This window comes from Molothrus aeneus, chromosome 7 (genome assembly GCF_037042795.1).
Source record: "Molothrus aeneus isolate 106 chromosome 7, BPBGC_Maene_1.0, whole genome shotgun sequence".
Classification (NCBI taxonomy): domain Eukaryota; kingdom Metazoa; phylum Chordata; class Aves; order Passeriformes; family Icteridae; genus Molothrus; species Molothrus aeneus.
The window spans coordinates 21864516-21885193 of record NC_089652.1 but is presented as its reverse complement, the minus strand read 5'-3'; the positions used below and the strand labels follow the sequence as shown (position 1 = coordinate 21885193).

General features: G+C 36.1%; 1 protein-coding gene across 1 annotated transcript in view; it reads right to left on the bottom strand.

Annotated features, from left to right (window-relative positions):
- Positions 1-20678, bottom strand: part of FAP (fibroblast activation protein alpha) — a 36867-nt gene that overhangs the window by 1121 nt on the left and 15068 nt on the right. The window contains exons 12-25 of the mRNA XM_066553312.1: positions 20628-20672; positions 18831-18935; positions 18675-18745; positions 18029-18082; positions 17574-17698; positions 16315-16362; positions 13375-13473; positions 12590-12659; positions 11216-11410; positions 8724-8778; positions 6243-6342; positions 3253-3317; positions 910-982; positions 580-653 (exon numbers count right to left, since the gene is read on the bottom strand). Coding sequence (XP_066409409.1) covers positions 580-653; positions 910-982; positions 3253-3317; positions 6243-6342; positions 8724-8778; positions 11216-11410; positions 12590-12659; positions 13375-13473; positions 16315-16362; positions 17574-17698; positions 18029-18082; positions 18675-18745; positions 18831-18935; positions 20628-20672 — 1179 coding nt within the window. The remainder of the gene's footprint in view (positions 1-579; positions 654-909; positions 983-3252; positions 3318-6242; positions 6343-8723; positions 8779-11215; positions 11411-12589; positions 12660-13374; positions 13474-16314; positions 16363-17573; positions 17699-18028; positions 18083-18674; positions 18746-18830; positions 18936-20627; positions 20673-20678) is intronic.

The window sequence follows — 20678 nt, the reverse complement described above, 5'->3', positions numbered from 1 at the left end:
TACATTTCTCCTGTTTATTTCTCCTTTATATCCTGCAACCTCTTGCCTATGTGTTTCTCTCTCTGCCTGTGCCTGCTATCCCATGCAAGTTTTTCAGAGAACTTTTTTTTTGCTGATTCTGGATATATATTTGGATATCTTACACCCTTTTTGCTTGTTTCACTTCTTGTCTGTGGCAGGCAAGTCCAATTCAAGATAGACTCTTCCATAACTAGTGACAATTTGGCCCCAGAACTCAGCTCTTTCACCTTCCTCTTTTACCCGGTATCAAAAACACTTATAAGGAGGCTGAATTCTTATTCTTCTCCCTGGCTCATTTTAAAAGCCTCCAAGTTATTCTTGACAAGAGGAAAATCCTGCTAGCATGCAAAGGGCAAAGAAAAAAAAAAAGAGCGGAAAAATAATTTGGGGAAGAATTTGAGAAGTTGTTTATGAACTTTTTATGAAGGATAACAAATGCACTAGCAATTGCCAAATTTTGAAGCATGTTCAGTTGAACAGGGTAGTTAAAAACAGTGCCAAATGTCAGATATAAAGTTATGAACCACTTTTCAAAATGAAAAATAGTCTATTATTTACCATTGCCTGGAAATCCACCTGTGCATTAACCAGAGCTTTTGCAATTTGTGCTGAGTTCTGAAAATGTACATTATCTGAAAAGAAAAAAAAAGAGATTGTCTGTTGAAACATGTTAATACCACAAAGCATAAAGTTATAGTGCATTTAGCTGTGTCCACTAATTATCAAGTGATACAGTTGACATTACTAAGAACGAGTAAGCATCTTATGATAGGTCATATGGAAATCTACCAAAGATCTAAGTCCTGACCCAATCAAAGATAGATGCTTAATGTTTTTCAAACAAAGTGATTCTGGCTCTGTGTTTGTTCTGCCATTTGCAAACCTCACCATCTGCTGTTCCATGGATGAGAAGATACTCTACATTTTGGAAATTCTTTGCTCTTGCCATCACAGTTGAATTCTGTTGAGAGGAAAAAGGAACAGTTCAGCAACTTTAATTTAAACCACTTATTTATAGTGCTGAAAGGCTTTCATTACCTAGTAGAAAAACAAACGGTTGAATTGACATGACAGCAGTGACTTCATATCAATCTGAGAATAGAAACTATGTACAAGGCTGTATATGTGTGTATATATATATATATATATCAGTCTCTACAGCGGGATCTGAACGATCTGGATCAATGACCCAAAGCTAGTTGTCTGAGGTTCAACAAGGGAAAGTGCCATGTCCTGCTCTTGGGTCACAACCACCCCTATGCAGCACTGGGGGCCATGTGGAAGGGTGGCTGGAAAGCTCTCTGGTAGAAAAGGACCTGTGGGTATTGGTTGAAACAGCTGAACATGAGCCACTGCATCCCCAGGTGGCCAAGAAGGCCAGAGCCATCCTCGCCTGTACCAAAAATAGTGTGGCTAGCAGGACCAGAGAAGTGATCATCCCCCTTACTGGGCACTGGTGAGGCTGCACCCCAAATCCTGTGTTCAGTTTTGGGCCCAACACAGACACTGAGGTGCTGGAGTGTAACCTGAGAAGGGTAATGGAGCTGGGGAGGGTCTGAAGAGTGAGTCTTCTGAGGAATGACTGAGGGTGTTCAGCCTGGAGAAGAGGAGGCTCAGGAGGGACCTTAACATTCTCTATGACTCCCTGAAGGTATATTTTAGCCAGGTGGGGGTTGGCCTCTTGTCCCAGGCAATAGTCAACCAGACAAGAGGAAATGGCCTCAAATTATGCCAGAGGAGGTTTAGACTGGATATGAGGAAAAATTTCTTCATGGAAAGGGTAGTCAGGCATTGTAACAAGCTGCTCAGGGCAGTGGTTGAGTCACCATCTGGGAAGGTATTTTAAAGATGTGTAGATGTGGCACTTGGGGACATGGTTTTGTGGTGCACTTTGCAGTGTAGGGTTAATGGCTGGATCTGATGATCTCAGAAGTCTTTTCAAACTAAATTATTCTGTGCATCTGTGATCTGTGACTTTGGCTTCAGGACAGGAATACCTATAAATAAATACTGTTTTTTTCTTACATCATTTGCATGTGTTCTGAAAAGCACCAGCAGAAGAAAAAATATTAATCTGCACCATATTGATGATATCTGTCCATAGAAGGTCCCTGTGCAAGGCTTGGCTTGCAGCAGGTAGCTTTCTGTGCTGTCACAAATGTCTCTACACTATCAGAAACAGATTTGATATTTAGTGTCTTTTCTATGGGCCAAATCATACAAAGAACAGCACTAGTCATGTCATTCCCAGAATGCTCTAATTCCTGGCGACCCAGACAGCTCCACCAGGGCTGTTTGGTTCGAGTGTTTCTGTTCTTCGAGTTGGGATGGAAATACGTACCAGAACACGATCCAAATCTTTAACAGAAGTGTTTCCACTAAGTTCTTGGATGTTAACTCAGGCCTCTCTGTATCTAGAGCTGGCGTGTGCTGCTAGAGGAAACTAGACTTCCTATCAATGTGAAGAAAAGAATGGCAAACTGTTCTAGGTAGGGGAAGCTGCTCTGATCATTTAGTATGCTTATGATCTTATTATCAGAGAGCTAAATTTGGATGAAGCAGTTTGCATATCTCAGCTAACAGTACCAACCAAAACCTTATTAACATCAACATTTTAATCCCTCTCACTTCAGTTCTTTTCTAGGCTAATGTTTAGCACTGGCAGAACAGTATGATTTGTCCAAGTAAGAAAATAAGGACTTCCATTTAGCTTTTTTGGGATTTATAAATACAAACCTACAATTAATTATGGAGATAAGAATTTCATGGCAGTAGCTTTGCTACAAAAGGACTGTGTCGTGGTGAGGGAAACTTGGACACTCAATATGAGTGTTTAGCAAGCTTCGTTTATTGAAGAGAGCATCACACTTTTATGCACAACAAGTAATAAGCTCATATATATTCTGCAAGCTAAGCAATTTATTGGCTATACTACAGTATCAGCTCTTCTTCATACCTTAGAGGTTACATCTTTCTTTTCTCATGTCTCTCTCACTACGTGTTATTGTACTACAGCTAAGCTCAAGGACACAGTGTTTTGCAAGTGCAGAGACCCAAATTAGCTGCATCCTCCTGATTCTTAGTCCAGAACGTAGCCCCTGTCACGTAGCCATTCCTCCACAGGACTGTACCATGAGAGCTGGTGGGCCACTTTCTTTCGTCACAGTTCCACTTACCCATAGAATTGTTATTCAAATTTAAGGCAGAACAGCACAGAAACAGAATTCTCACCTTATAGTGCTCAAGATTATCGGACTTTATAGGAAGACCCATAAATCGTTCTGTGTAGATTGATGCTGAAATTAAAGAAGAAAAAAGCTATAGGTAAAGAAAGTGAAGATATTTTGTGGCTTCAGTGACACATAGGAATTAAATGATGTTTAACTGTGTCTGTTCTTGGCTTCCTCATAACACATCAAATTTTCACATATTTTAAAAATCAGATATGAAGGCTAATTATTTACTGTTCTCCAAACCATCTTTGCAGAAATAGTGGTTTTATACTCATCTAGGTTTTGGGGATAAAGGTAATTAATTTATATGGCTTTATGCTGTTGGGTTGAACTCCAGAAGCCAGTTGAATAAGGCAATGAGCCAATATGAGTGCATGGTGGAAAGATGACACAGACTAATTCTGACACCTTAAAAAGAGGAGATGAGGATTTGTATGTGTATTTACAGTAAATATGGATATGCATGTTGTCATTTTCCTATTGAATGCATATATGCAGCAACTAGAGAGAGCAGGAAAAGATGCAGGCATGAATGAAAAGGTGGCCCATTGCTTTCCAGGTCTCTGTTCAATTCCTTTTTCTAACTACAACAAAGACTGGTAACAGATTTGACAAAATAAATGTGAATAACTGAACAGTATCCATCATCAAGAAATCAGTGGAAACATCTCTCTTTGAGCTGCCTTGGTATTTGTAATTTAACTAGGAGCTGCTATGAAAATTTATGGAAAACTGACACAGCAGCTGCTACTACCAGAAGATTACTTTCTTTATGACCTTGCCTTGAAGGAGGAACTGACACATATTGAGCAGTTAAGCTGCAGAATTACAAGGACTTTATTTATTTAAGGAAGTCAGGGCTTTCTGACAAAGAAGAGTTGTTATCTTTTCCTCTCAAAAGACAGGTGATGGCCATTGTAATCATTAAGGAATTGGGATTGTCTATCTTGTTCAGTTTGATACCCTGTATCAGAAAAACTTTTTGTTAAAAAATAGAAATGAGAATCCTCCCAGGAAAAGAAAATGAATCAATATACTCATGTTCCCATAGTTTATTATGTATCGTTTACATGTGCTACCTCTGAGAGCTAAAGACATGTACTATGTCTCCCACATCAGCCAAGCAAGGCTTCTGAAGATAATTTGTAATATAAGTACCAAAAAAATTTAAGTAGCCTATCTTTTATCAAAATCCTTTATCATTCCATGAAAACAGAAAATGTGCAATATCTGTTGTCAACACAGTGTCAAACAACCATATTGGGCTTAAGTTTTCAATAAAATAGACTCTTTCTGAATGGCTGGCATTTCTACAGTATTCTGAGCCAATTTTTCCACCCTCTACTACCAGTATAGCTACAACAAGTCCACAAAGGTCAGCAGAATTGCATTATAATGACTAAGTGGAAGATTCAGCTTGTCAATTATTGAGGAAGGAAAAACACATGAATTTAAATAAATTTTAATAAAATGGTCACAGATACAATGCTTTTAACTATACATTATCCCTGAATGGAACCTTCCTTTCCATCTTATAACTGTTCAGCTCTGACTCAAAATGGAGGGGGGTGGGACAGTTTCTGACAAAAGATTATGGCCCAGAATCTCATCTGTGCATCTAAAAGAGGGCTAGACAGAATTTAGAAGCTCTAGGGGCCAGTACATCCTATGACATACTGATACTACTTGGAGACTCAAGGAGCTAACATCCTGTAGTTTTACTCCTAACACAGTTCACCTAATGGTAACATGATCTATTTGCCAAAACTTATGACTCATGTTTCCTTCCTTCCTTAGTGGAGGTACATTTGCCTGTTTGGATTTTACAGTGTGTTTTCAGCAAGATTCTTTAATTGCCACCTGAAAATTCAGCTGATGTAGAGATTGCAATGGTGCAGGTCTAATCTGCTTAAACTTAAAAACTTCATTTGAATTTTGATGCTGGGACAAATTTTTATAACATGTCTTTTATTAAGGGACTTTTGCGAAAGCAGTGCTTTATGCCTGCATTCTAGAAATAATTTTGTGATCATGAGTAAAAATGCCTTAAAAAAATCTTGATGCCAGTGAAAACACGAAGACTATGCTTCCTGTGTCATACAAATATTTTCCCCTTTGTTTGCAAAACACCATAAATACAAGGAATGTCTGTGCTAGCAGTCAGGGAAGGAATCTTTCCCATTTAACCAAAAATTTTTCTCATAACCAAGACTTCTTAGAAAACGACCATATGCTAAGTAAATGTGTTCAAAGTGCTACATTTTACTCATTGAAAATATTCATGCCATGATTTTTTTTTACACTAAGGTTCCTTAACACCATGCCAAAAGCTTAGCAGGTCAGCAAGTATGAGTATGTGCCTGCTTTATTCACACAGGAAGGCCTTGGTGTTGTTTCCTCTCAACAGTTTGCAGCCTAATTCCATAAATATAAATAAGAATATGTATTGTACATATTGTACAACAATACAGGCATGGCTGAGAAACATTTAGAGGGAAAAGTATTAAATTAAAAAATATTATATTGAACACAATAGTCTTTCACTTTTTCCACTGCTTTTTGGAAACAACTTTGCAGTCATCAGAAATACTGATTCCAGAAGTTGAAATGTACTATGATTCTGTTGCTGGCAGATAAATCAGTTCAGCTGTTTCCGAATTCAGTGATAACGCTTTAATAGGACTTTAAGGCAGATCACTCCTTAATAGCAGTTTATTGAGAGGGCTTTATACACTTACTGTTTTAGAAGTGCATATGGAATTATCCAGACATACCTTCTTTGTGACAAAATCAGTTCCAAACTGCCAGTTGTACTCAGTTATTTTCAGCAAGAAAAACATTAAACTTAAGGTCTTAAAAGTTTTAAATCTAGGTAATTTGAATGTCTTTATGTTTCAAATTGCCAGTCTCCTGCAATGATTTAATTTAAGAAGTCATTAAATGCTACATCTTGCTTTCCAAGTCAGTATTTATGACAAGTTTCCATACCGTAATATTCCCAGCTGGAAACAGGAGCCACAGCCATTCCACATTTAAATACTCCACTGCCAGATCCAAGTGCCAAAGAAGTTACATAGCCACCATAGGACTAGGAGGAAATCACAGACGGTTTAAAATTACTGGTGAAGTATCATTCTATTTTCTGAATTAAACTCATGTAAACTAATTCCAAATGAACTAATTTGCTTTGCATGCATGGAGGACAAAATAACAAAAGGTTGAGGGTTTTTTGAAATTAATTTATTGATATCAAATGGATCTGATGTAATTTCTTGTGAGACAGATTAGACAAATTAATTTCTTTTTTTTTGCTGCTTCTTCAATGTTTATCACTGTTTTCATTACCACTTACAGTCACAGAGAAATTGAATTTTGTAGCATCCTTCACGGTAATCTAATGCAGCCTATAGCTCAAAACAGGACTAACTTCACACAGAAATGACACTGATTGCAGTCTCATCCATAGTACACATCCTCTCCACTCTATCTGCTTTAACAGTGATCAATTTTGTAATATTTTTTCCCCTAAAACCAAACAGAAACTTTCCTTCTGGTAGCTTGTTTTCATTGTCTCTCATCCTTTCAACGTGCACCTCCAAGAAGAGTTAGAGGTTTTTTTCCATCCCTTAACAAACTACCTAGGTTTTGCTAAAGATCAGCATGTTGAACTGACCCAGTCATCAGTACTAATAAATATACTCATTACTTCAGGATGGAGCAATTCTTCCCTATGGCTGCCTGTCACTGTTCTTGGTATTTTCTGGCCTGATTCCTCAAACTGGGACCCAGAAAGGAAGAATAAGTTCCCGGCCATAGGAAAGGTAAAGCAGTAAGTAAACCTGGATATAAGAATAGATCTGTGAAACTGAATGGGGCTAGTTGCTGAGACAGGAAAATAATGTAAATAAAAAGCCTTTGGTTTGGCTCTCCACAGGATGTGGAACTGAGGTTGGAAAAACTCATATAAGGTCTTTGCAAAATAATGGGTTTCTGTTTACTTTGGAATGGAGGAAGGGATAAAAGTATGGCGTGTCATGAAAAATTCTGAAGATTACTTCAGTAGTATATGAAAGACTAAGGGAAATAAGCAGATTTTTTTTTTTTTTTTTGTACAGAAGTTAACTTAGTCCATCCTCTTGGCTTTTCAGCTTGGAATGATAGTGAGGGATATAGTGGTAGAAACACTAATTAGTAGAATTTTTCCAACTCATCTGATTTGCTCATTTGATCTTTCAAAAAATCAGTCCACAAGGCTAAAAAGTAAGGGATTAGGATTGGGCGATAAATATGTTCAGTGTAACAGGCTGAGAGAGTTCACAAGCCAAATTACTTTAGTAGTTATTTAAGAGCTTTTGCCATCTTGAAGAGTTTGTTGAGTCTGAAAGCACGAGCTCATACACACTCATCAATCTGCAGCCTACAAATAAGAAAACAGCTTTCAACTCCTTTCAAAGCTTACAGACTAAGAAATGGTATAATAAATTGCAAATAAATTGGAAAAAAAGGTTGATAGGTTTGGCAGTAGTGCCTTTATTTTAATATTATATGCACTACTGGAATACAACGTGTCCAAGCTCTTAGTTGGTTCTGGAAACACTGTGGTGAAAGAAAATATGATGTGACTTAAAAAAGAAAATATTTTCTTGAGGCCTTAAATTACCTAATGTCACTTTAGAATTATTCACTTCTAAGCATCTGTGTCATTTAATTTCACCATATGATACCCATTTTATTCTGGTATTACAGTAGTAACTGTACCAAAGTAACTTAAATATTGGTTGGTAGAAGCTTCATAGAAAGATTTTTAGCAACTCTGCTCACGTGCTGTCTAAGATGAGGCAATATATCTGGCTATTAAAGGTTCTGGGAGCATTACAAAGAGAAATACATGATAAAAGCAAACATGAAAAATAGACTAGCTAATAATTTGGAATGACTCCCATACTGCCTAATTTTTCCATGTCTTGGTGAAGCTGTCAATGTTGTAAAGCCCTCAGATCCAGATTTCTCCCTGATGACCATTGTAAAGCCAGACAAGTACACAGTGATTCAGGATGATGCAGGGGTCACATTTTCTGATGAGAGATAGTCATAGGACTTTTCTCACTATCTTAAACTCAGATCAGAAAGGACAATACTTGAATTTTGGCAGTAAGTCCCTAAGTTAAAACTAAAGCCAAATAAAATGTCTTAATTTGGCTTGACTTCCAGTCCAAACAATGTATTAGATATGAGCTTTTCAAAATTCCCTCTTGAGCTGCCAAAGGTTAATTTTTGGGGGCTTGAACTGTTGCAGTTGCATGTATATAAGTACCCGCAGGAACCACCCCCTTTGGCAATACCATCATATATTTGGAGAAGAAATTTTATATATACTTAAGACAGAACCAGGAATAATAATAATAATAAGAAAAAAAAATTATACTGCAGGATTATTTAAAGATAGATCTAAAAACTCCAAACACTTACCCAGCCCCATATTGCTATTCGTTTCTCATCAATAAAGCCCATTTCTACAAATTTTCTGTGGAAAATAAAATCACAGATATAAATGCATTATTACAAAAAATTGCTAGTACAATAACAAATTAGCAAAAAATAGTTTTTCTTGCACTTTTTTTTCCACACATCCCACCAATTTCAGCAAACTGACAATCAACATAGCATGCCTGATTTCTACAAAGCATCAACTATTCAATCAATAGGTGTTGAAAGGGAAGAGGAAGAATTTTTCCTGAAAGAAAAGAAAATACTGAAATCAATACTTTCATAATAATAATTTTTATTCCACTGGATGAGGATAATTTTCATTGCTTTAGTGCCAGTGGTGCAGGATTACCATTAACATTCAAACTTTATCGTGCAAGATACCCAATATACGGATGTCACAGTGAGTTAATACTTTGATTTCTCAACAGGAACAGTATTGACTTCTGAGGAGATTAGGGATTCCCTGCAGAAATAAGCGGTTTTTTATGTGCCTGAAAAGTAAAAAGGTCTTATGGCTACTTTAATAAAAAATAATAATGAAGGAATCATCTACTAATGCTCCAAGTAGGTAATAAGTTTGAAATGTATAAAAGGTGCAAAACTTACGCTCTCAAGAGTCAAACAGGTCAAAGAGAACCATAAATATTAGGTCTCCTACAAATACCCTGAATCAGAGTGTGGAGACTGTATTTCTAAGGAAATATTAGCAACAGCAAAGAAGAGAAGATGAGGCAAAAGACCACAAAGGATTGAGAGTGACAGATAAACACAATAGGTTTGATACACATCAGAAACACAGCAGCCTTATTTACCAGGACAAGGGCAAGTGGCTGACAACACCCAGAACGTGGGATACTATCTGGGTGGGACAGAGTTAGAAAAGCCAAAAAATTATTTAGTTTTGTTATATTACTGTATAATCCCTGGGGCTCCACCTGCAGTAAAAGCCCCCTCCAAGAACTTCCCACTAGAGTATAGAGGCTCTCTAAAAATCATGCATCTTAATCCATGTGTTAGATCAGGAAGATGGAACACACTACATTTAACTGAATAAAAATTTAGTCTGGGTGCTGACAGAAAACTGGGAAATGTGAAGTCTGAGGTCATTTTTTCATGGCCTGTCTCAGCAGATTTTGCAACTGCAGAATCCATTTAGTTTCCCTCTGATATTCTATGTCTGAGTAATGATTCAGAATCATATAGAAACATTCTTCTTATATTTTGAAGTATACCACTCCTCCTAAAATTTTCAAGATAAAAAACCAGAATAATAGAAAAACTTGGCGTGATATACAGCTATTCTGTTTCATTTATCACTGAAAAGGATAATGGTGCATTTATATTTATAACATTGAGGAAGAAATGAATTATCACAAAGCAGAAAGAGGAAGGAACAGATATCCTTCCCACACACACTTGTAAGTACAGGCAGCGCTCTCAAACAAGCAGAGAAAGCTGTGAAAATCTGGGTTGCTACATCCAATTTCCAGCTAAGATACTCTAGTATATTCGTGGAGTCTGGAGGAAATAGGGTATTTACTGTTGCACCTGGAAGTCTATCTATCTAGATAGACTGGAAGTCCATATCTATCTATCTATCTATCTATCTATCTATCTATCTATCTATCTATCTATCTATCTATCTATCTATCTCTAATATCTCTGAAATCTATCCAATCTATCTCTGATGGGCCAAATTCCATACCAAAGGCTAGGCTAAATTCCTGCCTTGCACTCTTCTCTGTGGGGTTCAAACTAACCCTTCTTTGAATGCTCACTTTAGCAGTGCTACTGCATCTGTAAAATTAACAAGACAATCTTTTCTTGGCAATCCTCATCTTTCACTTTCTCCCAAAAATCTCTGCATAGGGAATCAGTTTCCCCTGGAACACTTTCAAGTGTTTTCATGCAAAGGAGCAGCTGTTGGGGAACACTTATCAAGGGACCTCAGGTACTTTCTGTGCTTAACTGTCCTACAACAGCACAGAATGCAGGTTTGTGACTAATTGACCTGCAGAACATTTGTGTCAGTTTCAGTTTCGCTACCGAATTCTCATTTAACCTTTAGCTAATCAGTGAGGTAAATCCCTATGGATCTCTGGCTAATCTCTATGGTCACCGAGACAGGCTTGCCCTACAGGAAATAACTTCAGAAAAATGGATAATTGGCTTAACTTTCACCACTGACAATTGTATTTCTTTAGGCTTAGGAATGAAGCCTCTGATGATTCTCTTATGCAATGCAAATGGTGAGGTCCAAATGTGGACTTACTGGTATATGGACTTAATATACCAGACAAAACCTCACTGACAGCAAGCAAACACTAATATTTTATTTTTACAAGTGTTTTTGTCTTATATCCTGGAGACCTCCAGTCTTCAGAAGAAAGGCTGAGAATTCAATATTTCTTTCACCTTACTACTTCTTGGTATGCAAATACAACAGCTATACAGGGAGATAATCTACTTACTTAACTGCTGAGATTTGGTCCTCAACTTCATAGACTCCAAGTCTTCGATATACTGCATGCAAAATCTTGTCACCTTGATAAGCTGTCCCTCTGCCATCCACCAGAGCAACAATAATTCCCTCTTTGCTTGCAAGATAGGTTATCCAGCTAATGCTAAAGGTTGCCTTTACATTTTGAGTGCAAGGTCCTCCATACCTGAGGATGAAAATTCACAGATTTTCAAATCACAGATTTATAAATGGTTATTGGACACTGGACAATAGCTATTGGTACTGATAACATGTCCTCCACATGTATTTTGCTACATGACTGTGGTTCAGAGAGCTCAGTAGACAAACAGTTCTACTACTATTTTCAAGTAGTTATGAGATTTGTTATGCTATCTAACATCCATTTTAATAATTTAAGTCTTATCTGTGAGGGAAATAATTAGTTTCAGCTTAGACTAAATGGTGCAGTTTCAGCTGCTTGTCCTAAGGGGAATCCTTGGAAAAGCTATCCCTAAAAGATTCAATTCTTTGCTCTCTCCAAATTCCTTAGGAGTAACATCCTTTTTTGGTGCTTTTCTGCTTTTTTGCATTTGATTCCAAATGCAAAAAAAAGCAAGATTAAGAAGTACAGTTCCTTACACTTTTTGGCTATCCCCAGATCTTATTTGCTTCAGTAGGGAATAACATGTGCTGTTGGAAGGGTGGGCAGAACACACCCCACATAGCTGAGGAAACGGAGACACTCCTCATGAGAATGGCCTAATGCAAATTACACATTTGACCTCAAGGACAGGACTTTTCTACTCTAAACTTCAAATATACTTAGCATTCTTGGACCTTTGGATCATCACAGGTTATAAAATAAAAAATTATGTAATTGTTTATTACACACACTCAGCTCTCCTTTCTCCATATTTTTTCTTTTTTCGCCACTGCAATTTTTATCGCTTTTCTGCTTGCAATAAATTATGTCAAGTGCTCTTAACAGCTTAGTTTTCTTTTCATCTTAAAAAATGAAGCAGGCTCTTGTATTTTTTTCATATTAGCAAAGCTGAAATCAATACTACTTCCGACTACCTCATGATAAACAGAAGAAGCAACAGGGCTAAGATCTACAAGGAATAACCCAAATGATTTTAGCCTTTCTCTTTCTCTGAGAAAGTAATCCTTATCATGCTAAGATTAACACTAAAATCCTTATCGATCTCCATTGGGATGAATTTCTATTCCAGAAATACATTGAGAAAACTGCAACAAATGAAACAGAACTAAGTAGTTTTGCTTTTACTTTATAAAATGTTGCAAATGTCCCAGGTTTGTTAAATTAGAAAACTTATTTTTTCTAATGAAACAACAAGATTCAAAGAAAGGAAGAGTTACATACACCTGAATAAGCAGAGGGTACTTCTTGGATCTATCAAACTGTGGAGGTAGAAGCATTTTGTACCACAAAGCTAGAAAAGACAAATTAAAATTAGATTCTTAATGGTTGAAATGATTCCTCTAGGCATAATCCAGAGTCTGGGGTAACAGTATATGAACATGAATCAGCATACAGTACACAATGCACAAACTGTGAATCACAGAACTGATGCAATTAACTGTTTATATTGAGCTGTTGAAGAACAGCTTTGAAGAAACCCACACTTCAATTTAGCTATGCTAAATTATTACTTCACAAAAGTCTAGGTTCTCAGTTTTTCCAGGTGCCTAGAAAAGTATAACCATTTTAAGATTATCAGATATTAGTTTTGGAAACTTTATACTGATTTATTACCATGGGATACTGTTGGTAAGTCACTACTGAAAAGAACAGTGCAAGCAAGTCAATATAATGCATAACACATGAACAGCATCTTACATTTCCCATTTTATTACCACCATATTATATCGTTTTTCACACGATATTTAAAATCTTTACCAATAGTATTAAAGATTTTTTAAAAATGTGCATTGTGAACCAAATGTATTTTAACTACTATTTTACAGAGAGATAACCTGAGGCATAGACAAATCAGCTGTTATTGAACAAGGCAGAACCAGGCCTCTTCCCAATCCGACAGGCCAACAACTCTGTTCTACAGAAAGACAGTATTTACTATAATAAAATTCAGGCAAAATATTAAAATGGTAAGAATAAAAAGCACAATAAAGACGTGTAATTCTTACTTATACCATCCACTTCAAGCTTATTAATTTCTTCTTTTGGCAGTCTGATATCTTGCAAAGCAGACTGCAATTCCCAATTGTCTTCCAATACTTTGAGCTCTAAGTAAAAGAAATGCCTGAATTATTAACTGATTTATTGTTAATTTCTCTTCAGTAATTAAGATTCTTTTACTTTGTGTTATTAGAACAGAAAGGAAATCTGTGAATTTTACAAGTAGAGTAATGAAATCCACTCAGACACTTCTAATTGGGCTTGATCACATAGCTAAATGAAAGAAAAGCACTGGCATTGCAGTGCACAAATACTTGTTAGATTTTTATAGGATGTACATTTTGCAATGCAAATCATTTCACATGTTGCCTCTGAGTGTTAGAGTCCCGCATGTTAAGAGGAAACAGCTTTCTCCTGCAGATCCCTCATCCCAGTTTTGTAAAATGGGGGAGCTAGAAATGCAAAATTCATAGTTCTGTGCAAAACACAGTCCTGTGTCTCCGGTATCTCCTCTCTTGCCTATCAGACTAACATCAGTTTAACCTCCAAGACCCTTGGGCAGTGTGGTCAAGCACATGGTCATCAGGGAGTATCTTGGTTCTGGGTAATACAGGAAATTCAATTTCTCAAGGGGTTATGGCAAAGCTTCACTTAACCACTGGACAAAGTAGGTGTCTTTGTGTAGGTTAATTCCTACACAAAGACACCAGACTTACCATCTCACTGTCCTTATTACTGCTCACTTAGTAAACATTTTTTTCCTTTTTACTTGCTTTAGACCAAATTCAGTTACATAATTTAAAAATTACTGTTTAAAATTTAATTAACTTACAGGACAGATTGCAGAACTGTATATTATTAATAATTTGGTTCTTGTTTCTTTATGTGTTTTCCTGTGAGTATTGCGGGATGAAGAATATTGAAAACATAATGGAAATCTGTGACTTTTAGCTTCACTTTCAGAATGAAAGAACCTTTTAAAACTGCAGGAGATTTTTCTTTTTTCCTTTACCTTTCCCTTCTACTTGTTTCTGGAAATTTTCAAAAAAGTACAAGAAGTATTCTTCTCTCAACATATATTGAGCTAGGTAGTGCTTAGGACATGCCAGAAATATAATACTGAAATTCGTTCTTTCAAAGTACTCTTGACAAGTTTTGCAGATTCAAGTGGGTTTTTTTTATGGCTGAAAGACCATCCTGCTCTTGGATGCTCATGCAAACTGAGCTGAACCCTTTTCCAGCCTTCCCCTCAAAACTCCTGAAACTTTCCCATTACCACAACTGAATTGTAGGCATCGTGGAAGGAACTTCCAAACTGATCTATGTCAGTTTAACTGTCTCCTACTAAAATTCATGGGTGATATAGTTTCAAAATGCTGCCAACTGCAATGAAAATGGATTTACTAAAAATAGTTTTGCACGACAGAAGAGATTATGAAAGCAAGGAACTGAAGGAAAATTAATTCTAAAAATGTAATGAAGAATTTAAGGAGAAGCCTGAATTTGTTTTTATTCCTGAGAATAACATCACAGAAGAGAGAGGCATGATGAAACCTCCATCCTTCAACCTCCAATGGTGAAAATCCATTACAAGAAACTGTTCTCTGCTGCAGAGAGTTTAAGAAACACATAACTGCAGTTGAGCACTTAGTTGTATTTCAAGCAATGCATAGTTTGATAAGATAGTAGGGGCCCTTTACATAAAAGGTAACTGAATCAGAAAAAACAGAGGTATAAAAATTGATTAAATTAAAAAAAACCAAACACGCATGCATTGTATTTAAACCTTCTGCAAAAGAAATTCCAGCACACAGTGTTTGTATACTGTAAGTGCAATACACATGTTAACCTATCTTTTCCATTTGCAAGAATTTTTAAGTGGTTATAAAATAAGATGTACCAACTGCTACTGGAGTCTAAATAATGTGATGTTGCAATTCACTGACTTCTACATGAATCACCACAGATTAAGTCAGTTTAACAGTTTAGCATTTGTCCTCCTTATGTTTTTGCATGTCTTTTGGTCTGACAACTCTCAGTTAACAGTGGGTTATCAACGCTGGCTGAACTGTAAGGACCATTACAACTACCAGCTCATTTCCACTGATTGTTGGGGAAGGAAGAGGATGCTAGATCTCTGAAGTTTATACAGAACCATGCTAGTTTTCATAACATTCCAGGAACTGAAGGCTTAAAGTCAGAGAAGAACTTTTAGGGAAAAAAAAACAAGGGACAGAAAGAGAAGATTCACTGCAGAACAATTTATATTTTCATAGTTAGAAAGTTCCTGCTTGGCTTGGTTGCAAACAGTCTTCACTAAGAGGCTACTTAAATAATAAGGGCTCTGAATATTTCTTGCTGAAGATCACACTTTCTATCAATAATTACACCTCATCTGAAGCAGTTATTTGAACTGATCATCTGAAAGAGCTTCTGCTCTTCTCTGACATCTCTACTGATGGCTGAAGAAGTCATTGATCCAAATTCTAATTAGTACAGCACAACAGGCCAAAGTGTAAACTCTAAATAGTACGCTATTGTCTTTTGTTTAAGGTAGCGTTGCCTTGTGAAAAAGAAAGTCTTGTGTTCATCCAAATGTGAAAAGGAATATTCTGAAAATCACAATAATGCTTTCTACAAAGTTTGACTCAAAATTTGGTAGACAAAGAGTTGCCCATGTTACTTTTATCTATATTGTGTAAACAGTAAAAACAGCAGGATGCTATGAAAGTGCTGGACTCAGGAATTGAGATAAAGGCATCAGTGTGTTCATTCCCATTTGGGTTTTACTCATGAACATATCTAGAAAGACACTAGTTGTTTTAATACCAAACAAGATGAAAGGCTTCTTGATCACAATCCTAAGTATTGTACTAGGAGACCTTGATCTGTAAAGGAGGTAAAGGAGTAAACCAATTGCTCAGAAATAGGCAGGACACTTGCGGTACCTCTATCACCACGGTTCTCAAAAAGAGTAGAAATGGGAATCCCAGGACCTGTTGAAAGAATGATAAAAAGTCACTTTACAGTTTGAAGCTGGAATTAGGTGATGCAGAGTGTATTACATTAATATTGATAACCGGCAGGAGTTAAAGAGCTCAAAGCTGATGCAAAAATCTGAATCTTCTCTGCTGTATAAGTCACTATCCCTGCTACAATACATAAGGTTCTGTGTGTACAAAGACTTGGCATTGCTCAGCAAATGTAATAGAAGCAACTTTAAATCTACTAATGCTTTGTCCCTAGAGATGGAGTGACATCTAGTTAATACCTGAGATGTGATTACATAAGGTGAATGCAAAACTAACAATGTGAAACATTCTTCTGAGAACATGTCACATTGGATTTGTGAAGGTGAGTGCCTTTCACATGGTGATGACCTTACTGACTATTTTGTGCAAGAATGATTGAAAGGTGTTGTTATTTGCTACATTTGGTTCTCTCCTCCACAGAAGTTCTAAGGAACTTTTCAGCTGATCAGTCGGTGCAGAATCACAAGAATAGTAAACTTTATAAGAAGTACACAAAAGGAAAACCTTGGATCCTTTTCCTCTTTTTTTTAGATTGTGATGTCACTGATTTTTGAGTACAGCAGTGGATGAAACCTCAGATCACTGAAACCACCTAATTTATTACAAAAGAGCTAAGACTTCCTTTAATACTTGTGTCTTGCAAGCGGATTCAATGATCACATGTCTTGAACTGAATTTTTCTTAGATCATTTATTAAAAATGTCCTCAGGTGCTAAACAGCCAACATTTATGGCTGACACAGGTCTTTATTTCAACTGGGAAACAAAGTAAAGTAGTTTCTCACAGCTAACTTTGGTCACATAAACTGAGAAACAGTATATGTTTCTAAATCCTGCTCTGGCTGCTGCAAGAAAAAACATGGCTTTCATGAGCTGGATTAAAATCTGTTTTGTGACATGAAGGACATTCATTAATTCATTTTAAATTCTCAAAATCCCAAGCTTTTTTTTTTTTTTTTTTTGAAAAAGTAAAAAAAAAAAATCCTGAATATATCTGTATTTACTGAAACATCACAACATTTTTGAACATGGGAAGTCTATTTTTGGAAATCTTTCCTGGTTATTGTGAAATTTCTGTGAGTCATACAAAAATCATTTGGGTAATCAGCATTAACTACAGTGCTGATAAATTCCAAAGAACAACTGATTATATGTTCAGTCCCATGCCATACATACCATAACAGATCAAGGCATAATACTTTGAATGTTCACTGAATCTTGCTGTATAATACTGACATCTCTCTTTCCTTAAATTGCAAGTAATGCATTGTTTTCTCATAGGTTTACTTCCAATGCTGATTCTAAGAGAAAAATCAACAAAGCAATCATTATTTTGCTAAAATTAACTTTATATTTGTCTGTCTCATATTCTTGGATGCAAGCCCTGTACTTTCAGAACAGCTAATTTAAAAATAAATGCTTGGTTTTTTAAATCAATTTTCTCCCAAGAGTATACTTAAATGTTAGATGGCATTTCTCTCCATTGTCAGATAGAATCTGAGGTTAAGATTTAGTTAAAATAGCTTGTGAAATTACATATTAAACATCTTGAAATGAAATTGTTTTATTGACAAGTCCAGAGACATCTTCTAATAACCTACTATCATTAAGATAATGTTAATAAAACTTACTTGTAAATATTCCTTCTTCCAGGATAGCCTTCAAATTCATTGCTTGAATAGAAACTGCAAATTCATTTATATGTTAATAAATAATCCATAAAGTGATGACCTATGAATGAGCATCAAGATGAAAAGCTGTCTTGGAAGTTAATTAAGACTTTTTGAGATTTCTGCATGCGATGGAAGAATAGTTAAGCTTATATACCTTTCATCTTAATAAATCTTTGCTCAGACTATGATTAAGTGACACATAAGCCATATAAATAGGACTTCTTTCTTAATTCTCATGAGCTAATCTCTCCAATTATTTAAGCTGCCTCTATCTATACAGTAATGAGAGATCATAAAAAGAGAAGTAACTGCAAATTGTGTGAGGGTTAGCCACATGATTAAGTTAGTGTTTTTAAAGAAGCCTCTCTAAGATGGGTGATAAAAATAAATAGAAAATTGAGGGCCATTTGCAAAGAATCTTTCATAAGTAAATAATTTTTACAAACCTATGCAGTACCTTAGCATACAAATTTGTTGTGCATGCATTCAGATAAAAAACAAATTACACCTAATTATAATCTGACAAGTTAACAAATGGTGTTCAAATTATTAAGTGTTGCTTTTACTGACAACATTCCCAACCTTTTTACTTCATGACACTTACATTGCATCATTTGTTACTCTGAAAATGTATATTGCCTCCCATTCTCCACTTGTAACTTGGATTGCATTCTCCTGTGTAGGGAGACATTTAAGTTACTGAATATTGTAGAATTCCTTTAGGACAGTAGATCAATGTAGAACACTTGGCTTGACTTACCACAGAGCCATTGATGTAATGAATATGCTTATAACCATTTTTGTCACTAAAAATTTTGTAGTATGAACTGCTGTCTGATGTAAAATACGGTGCAGAAACAAAGAACTGAAACAATGGAAGAAAAACAGCAGATGAGACATAAGGCTGTCCAAACTGTTTAGCAGATTATACCTCACATTACTAAAAGTAACAAGACCATTTAATCAATTCAAATGGGACAAACTACTTTGCACAGGTTTGTACCTGTGATATTCAATCTTCCCATGATCACATGTTACAATTTCTTTAATTTAGGATTTCTTAAATCTATAATATAGATACCACAAGAACACCACAAATATGAGCTCTCTACTTGTAAGTGGAATAATTTCTATATTCTCAATGACCTTTCTTTAGTTATTTAAAAGCAGGCATAAATTATTTTTAATAAGAAACTTTCTGAATAATGCTGATGCTCAAGAAAGGTGCCAGACTGAGTATCCTGTGGACCTCAGTTTGTCTGCTTCACTGAGCAAGCACACCATCAAAGAAATGGATATCTGAAGTTTCCCATACTATTCCACTAATTTTAAAGAACAGATTATTCCAGATAAGATCATTCAACTTTTACTTCCTTTTGAAGAATCACACCTTTACTAAAATTGTCAGTCATGGTTGAATTATTGCAACTCTAAGTTTTGTTTTCAAAACATAAAGATATGAAGATATAGGAGTGACTTGCAAGCACTTCAAACATAGTCAAACATTCCTAAGTGAGTATACCTTTTGAATAATATTAACTCAAGCTCAACTAGGACTTGTGACCACAAGTTAAATTCCCCCGGAGACTGTATTTGTGATTCCTAATACTTGAAAGCCTATAAAGGCAAAATCTGGGATTTATGCATGTGTGCAAATTCTTTAGCTCTAATAAAAATGTGTCATCAGAACTTCAAGTGAAGTGTCAAAAAAAAAAAAGGACCAAGTAAAATAACTAATTCATCTAAACATATGATCTTCTCATTAAACATCTCTTAAGGGACAGTGTACTGAAAATTGAATCTCATTGTTAAGTCCACTACAGGACATTCAGGCAGTGTGAGGTTCACACACTTGATTCTGTTAACTTCCCCTGCCTGAAAGTAAATATAAGCAACACTACATATTCACTGTTGGAATACAGTCTGTATGACTGTAAATACTGATCTCATGATCTTACAATTTCCTTGCAGGTTTGTTTTTACTGCAAGTTGCTGAAGGTATATGGTTGTCCAGGGTTACTGGGCAGAGAAAACATCTTTTGCTCAGAGGTAACTCCAAAGAAATATCACCTACCATTCTAAGGAGCGTATCTTACCTTGAAGGTTCCCCCTTAGCTGAAGATGTGCACACACCTGGCAGTAAAACTGTTCTGAGTGGAAGGCTTTTATTCTAAAGATTCTAGATAGCCCATTTTATCCCTTGTCCTAATGCCACCAGAGGAATTTTACATCTATTCTTAGGCTCCAGAATGCTTCTAAGGATTACACTGCACTGTAAATCCACCTCTTTTCATTAATTTCCTCCCTTCATTAAATTCTGTCTCAACCAACTTTCCTGTCTAGTCAGTTGGTCAGGACAGAAATAGGTTTTTAAATTTAGAAAGCAGATAGCCAGATACTTCGTCTAGCACAGCATTAAAAGCTTCCGTCCTACAGCGCAACAAGTCTAAGCAGTAGTGCCTCAGAAGGCTGCTTCATGTTTCAAAACACTGATGGCAAGATACAGGAAGCTGTATCTTCTAACTGAATTAAAATAGAGTGCAAGAAGAAAACCTACTCCGCCCGCCCATCCTGTTTGACTCTCTTCTATGTGCTGTTGATTCTGAAA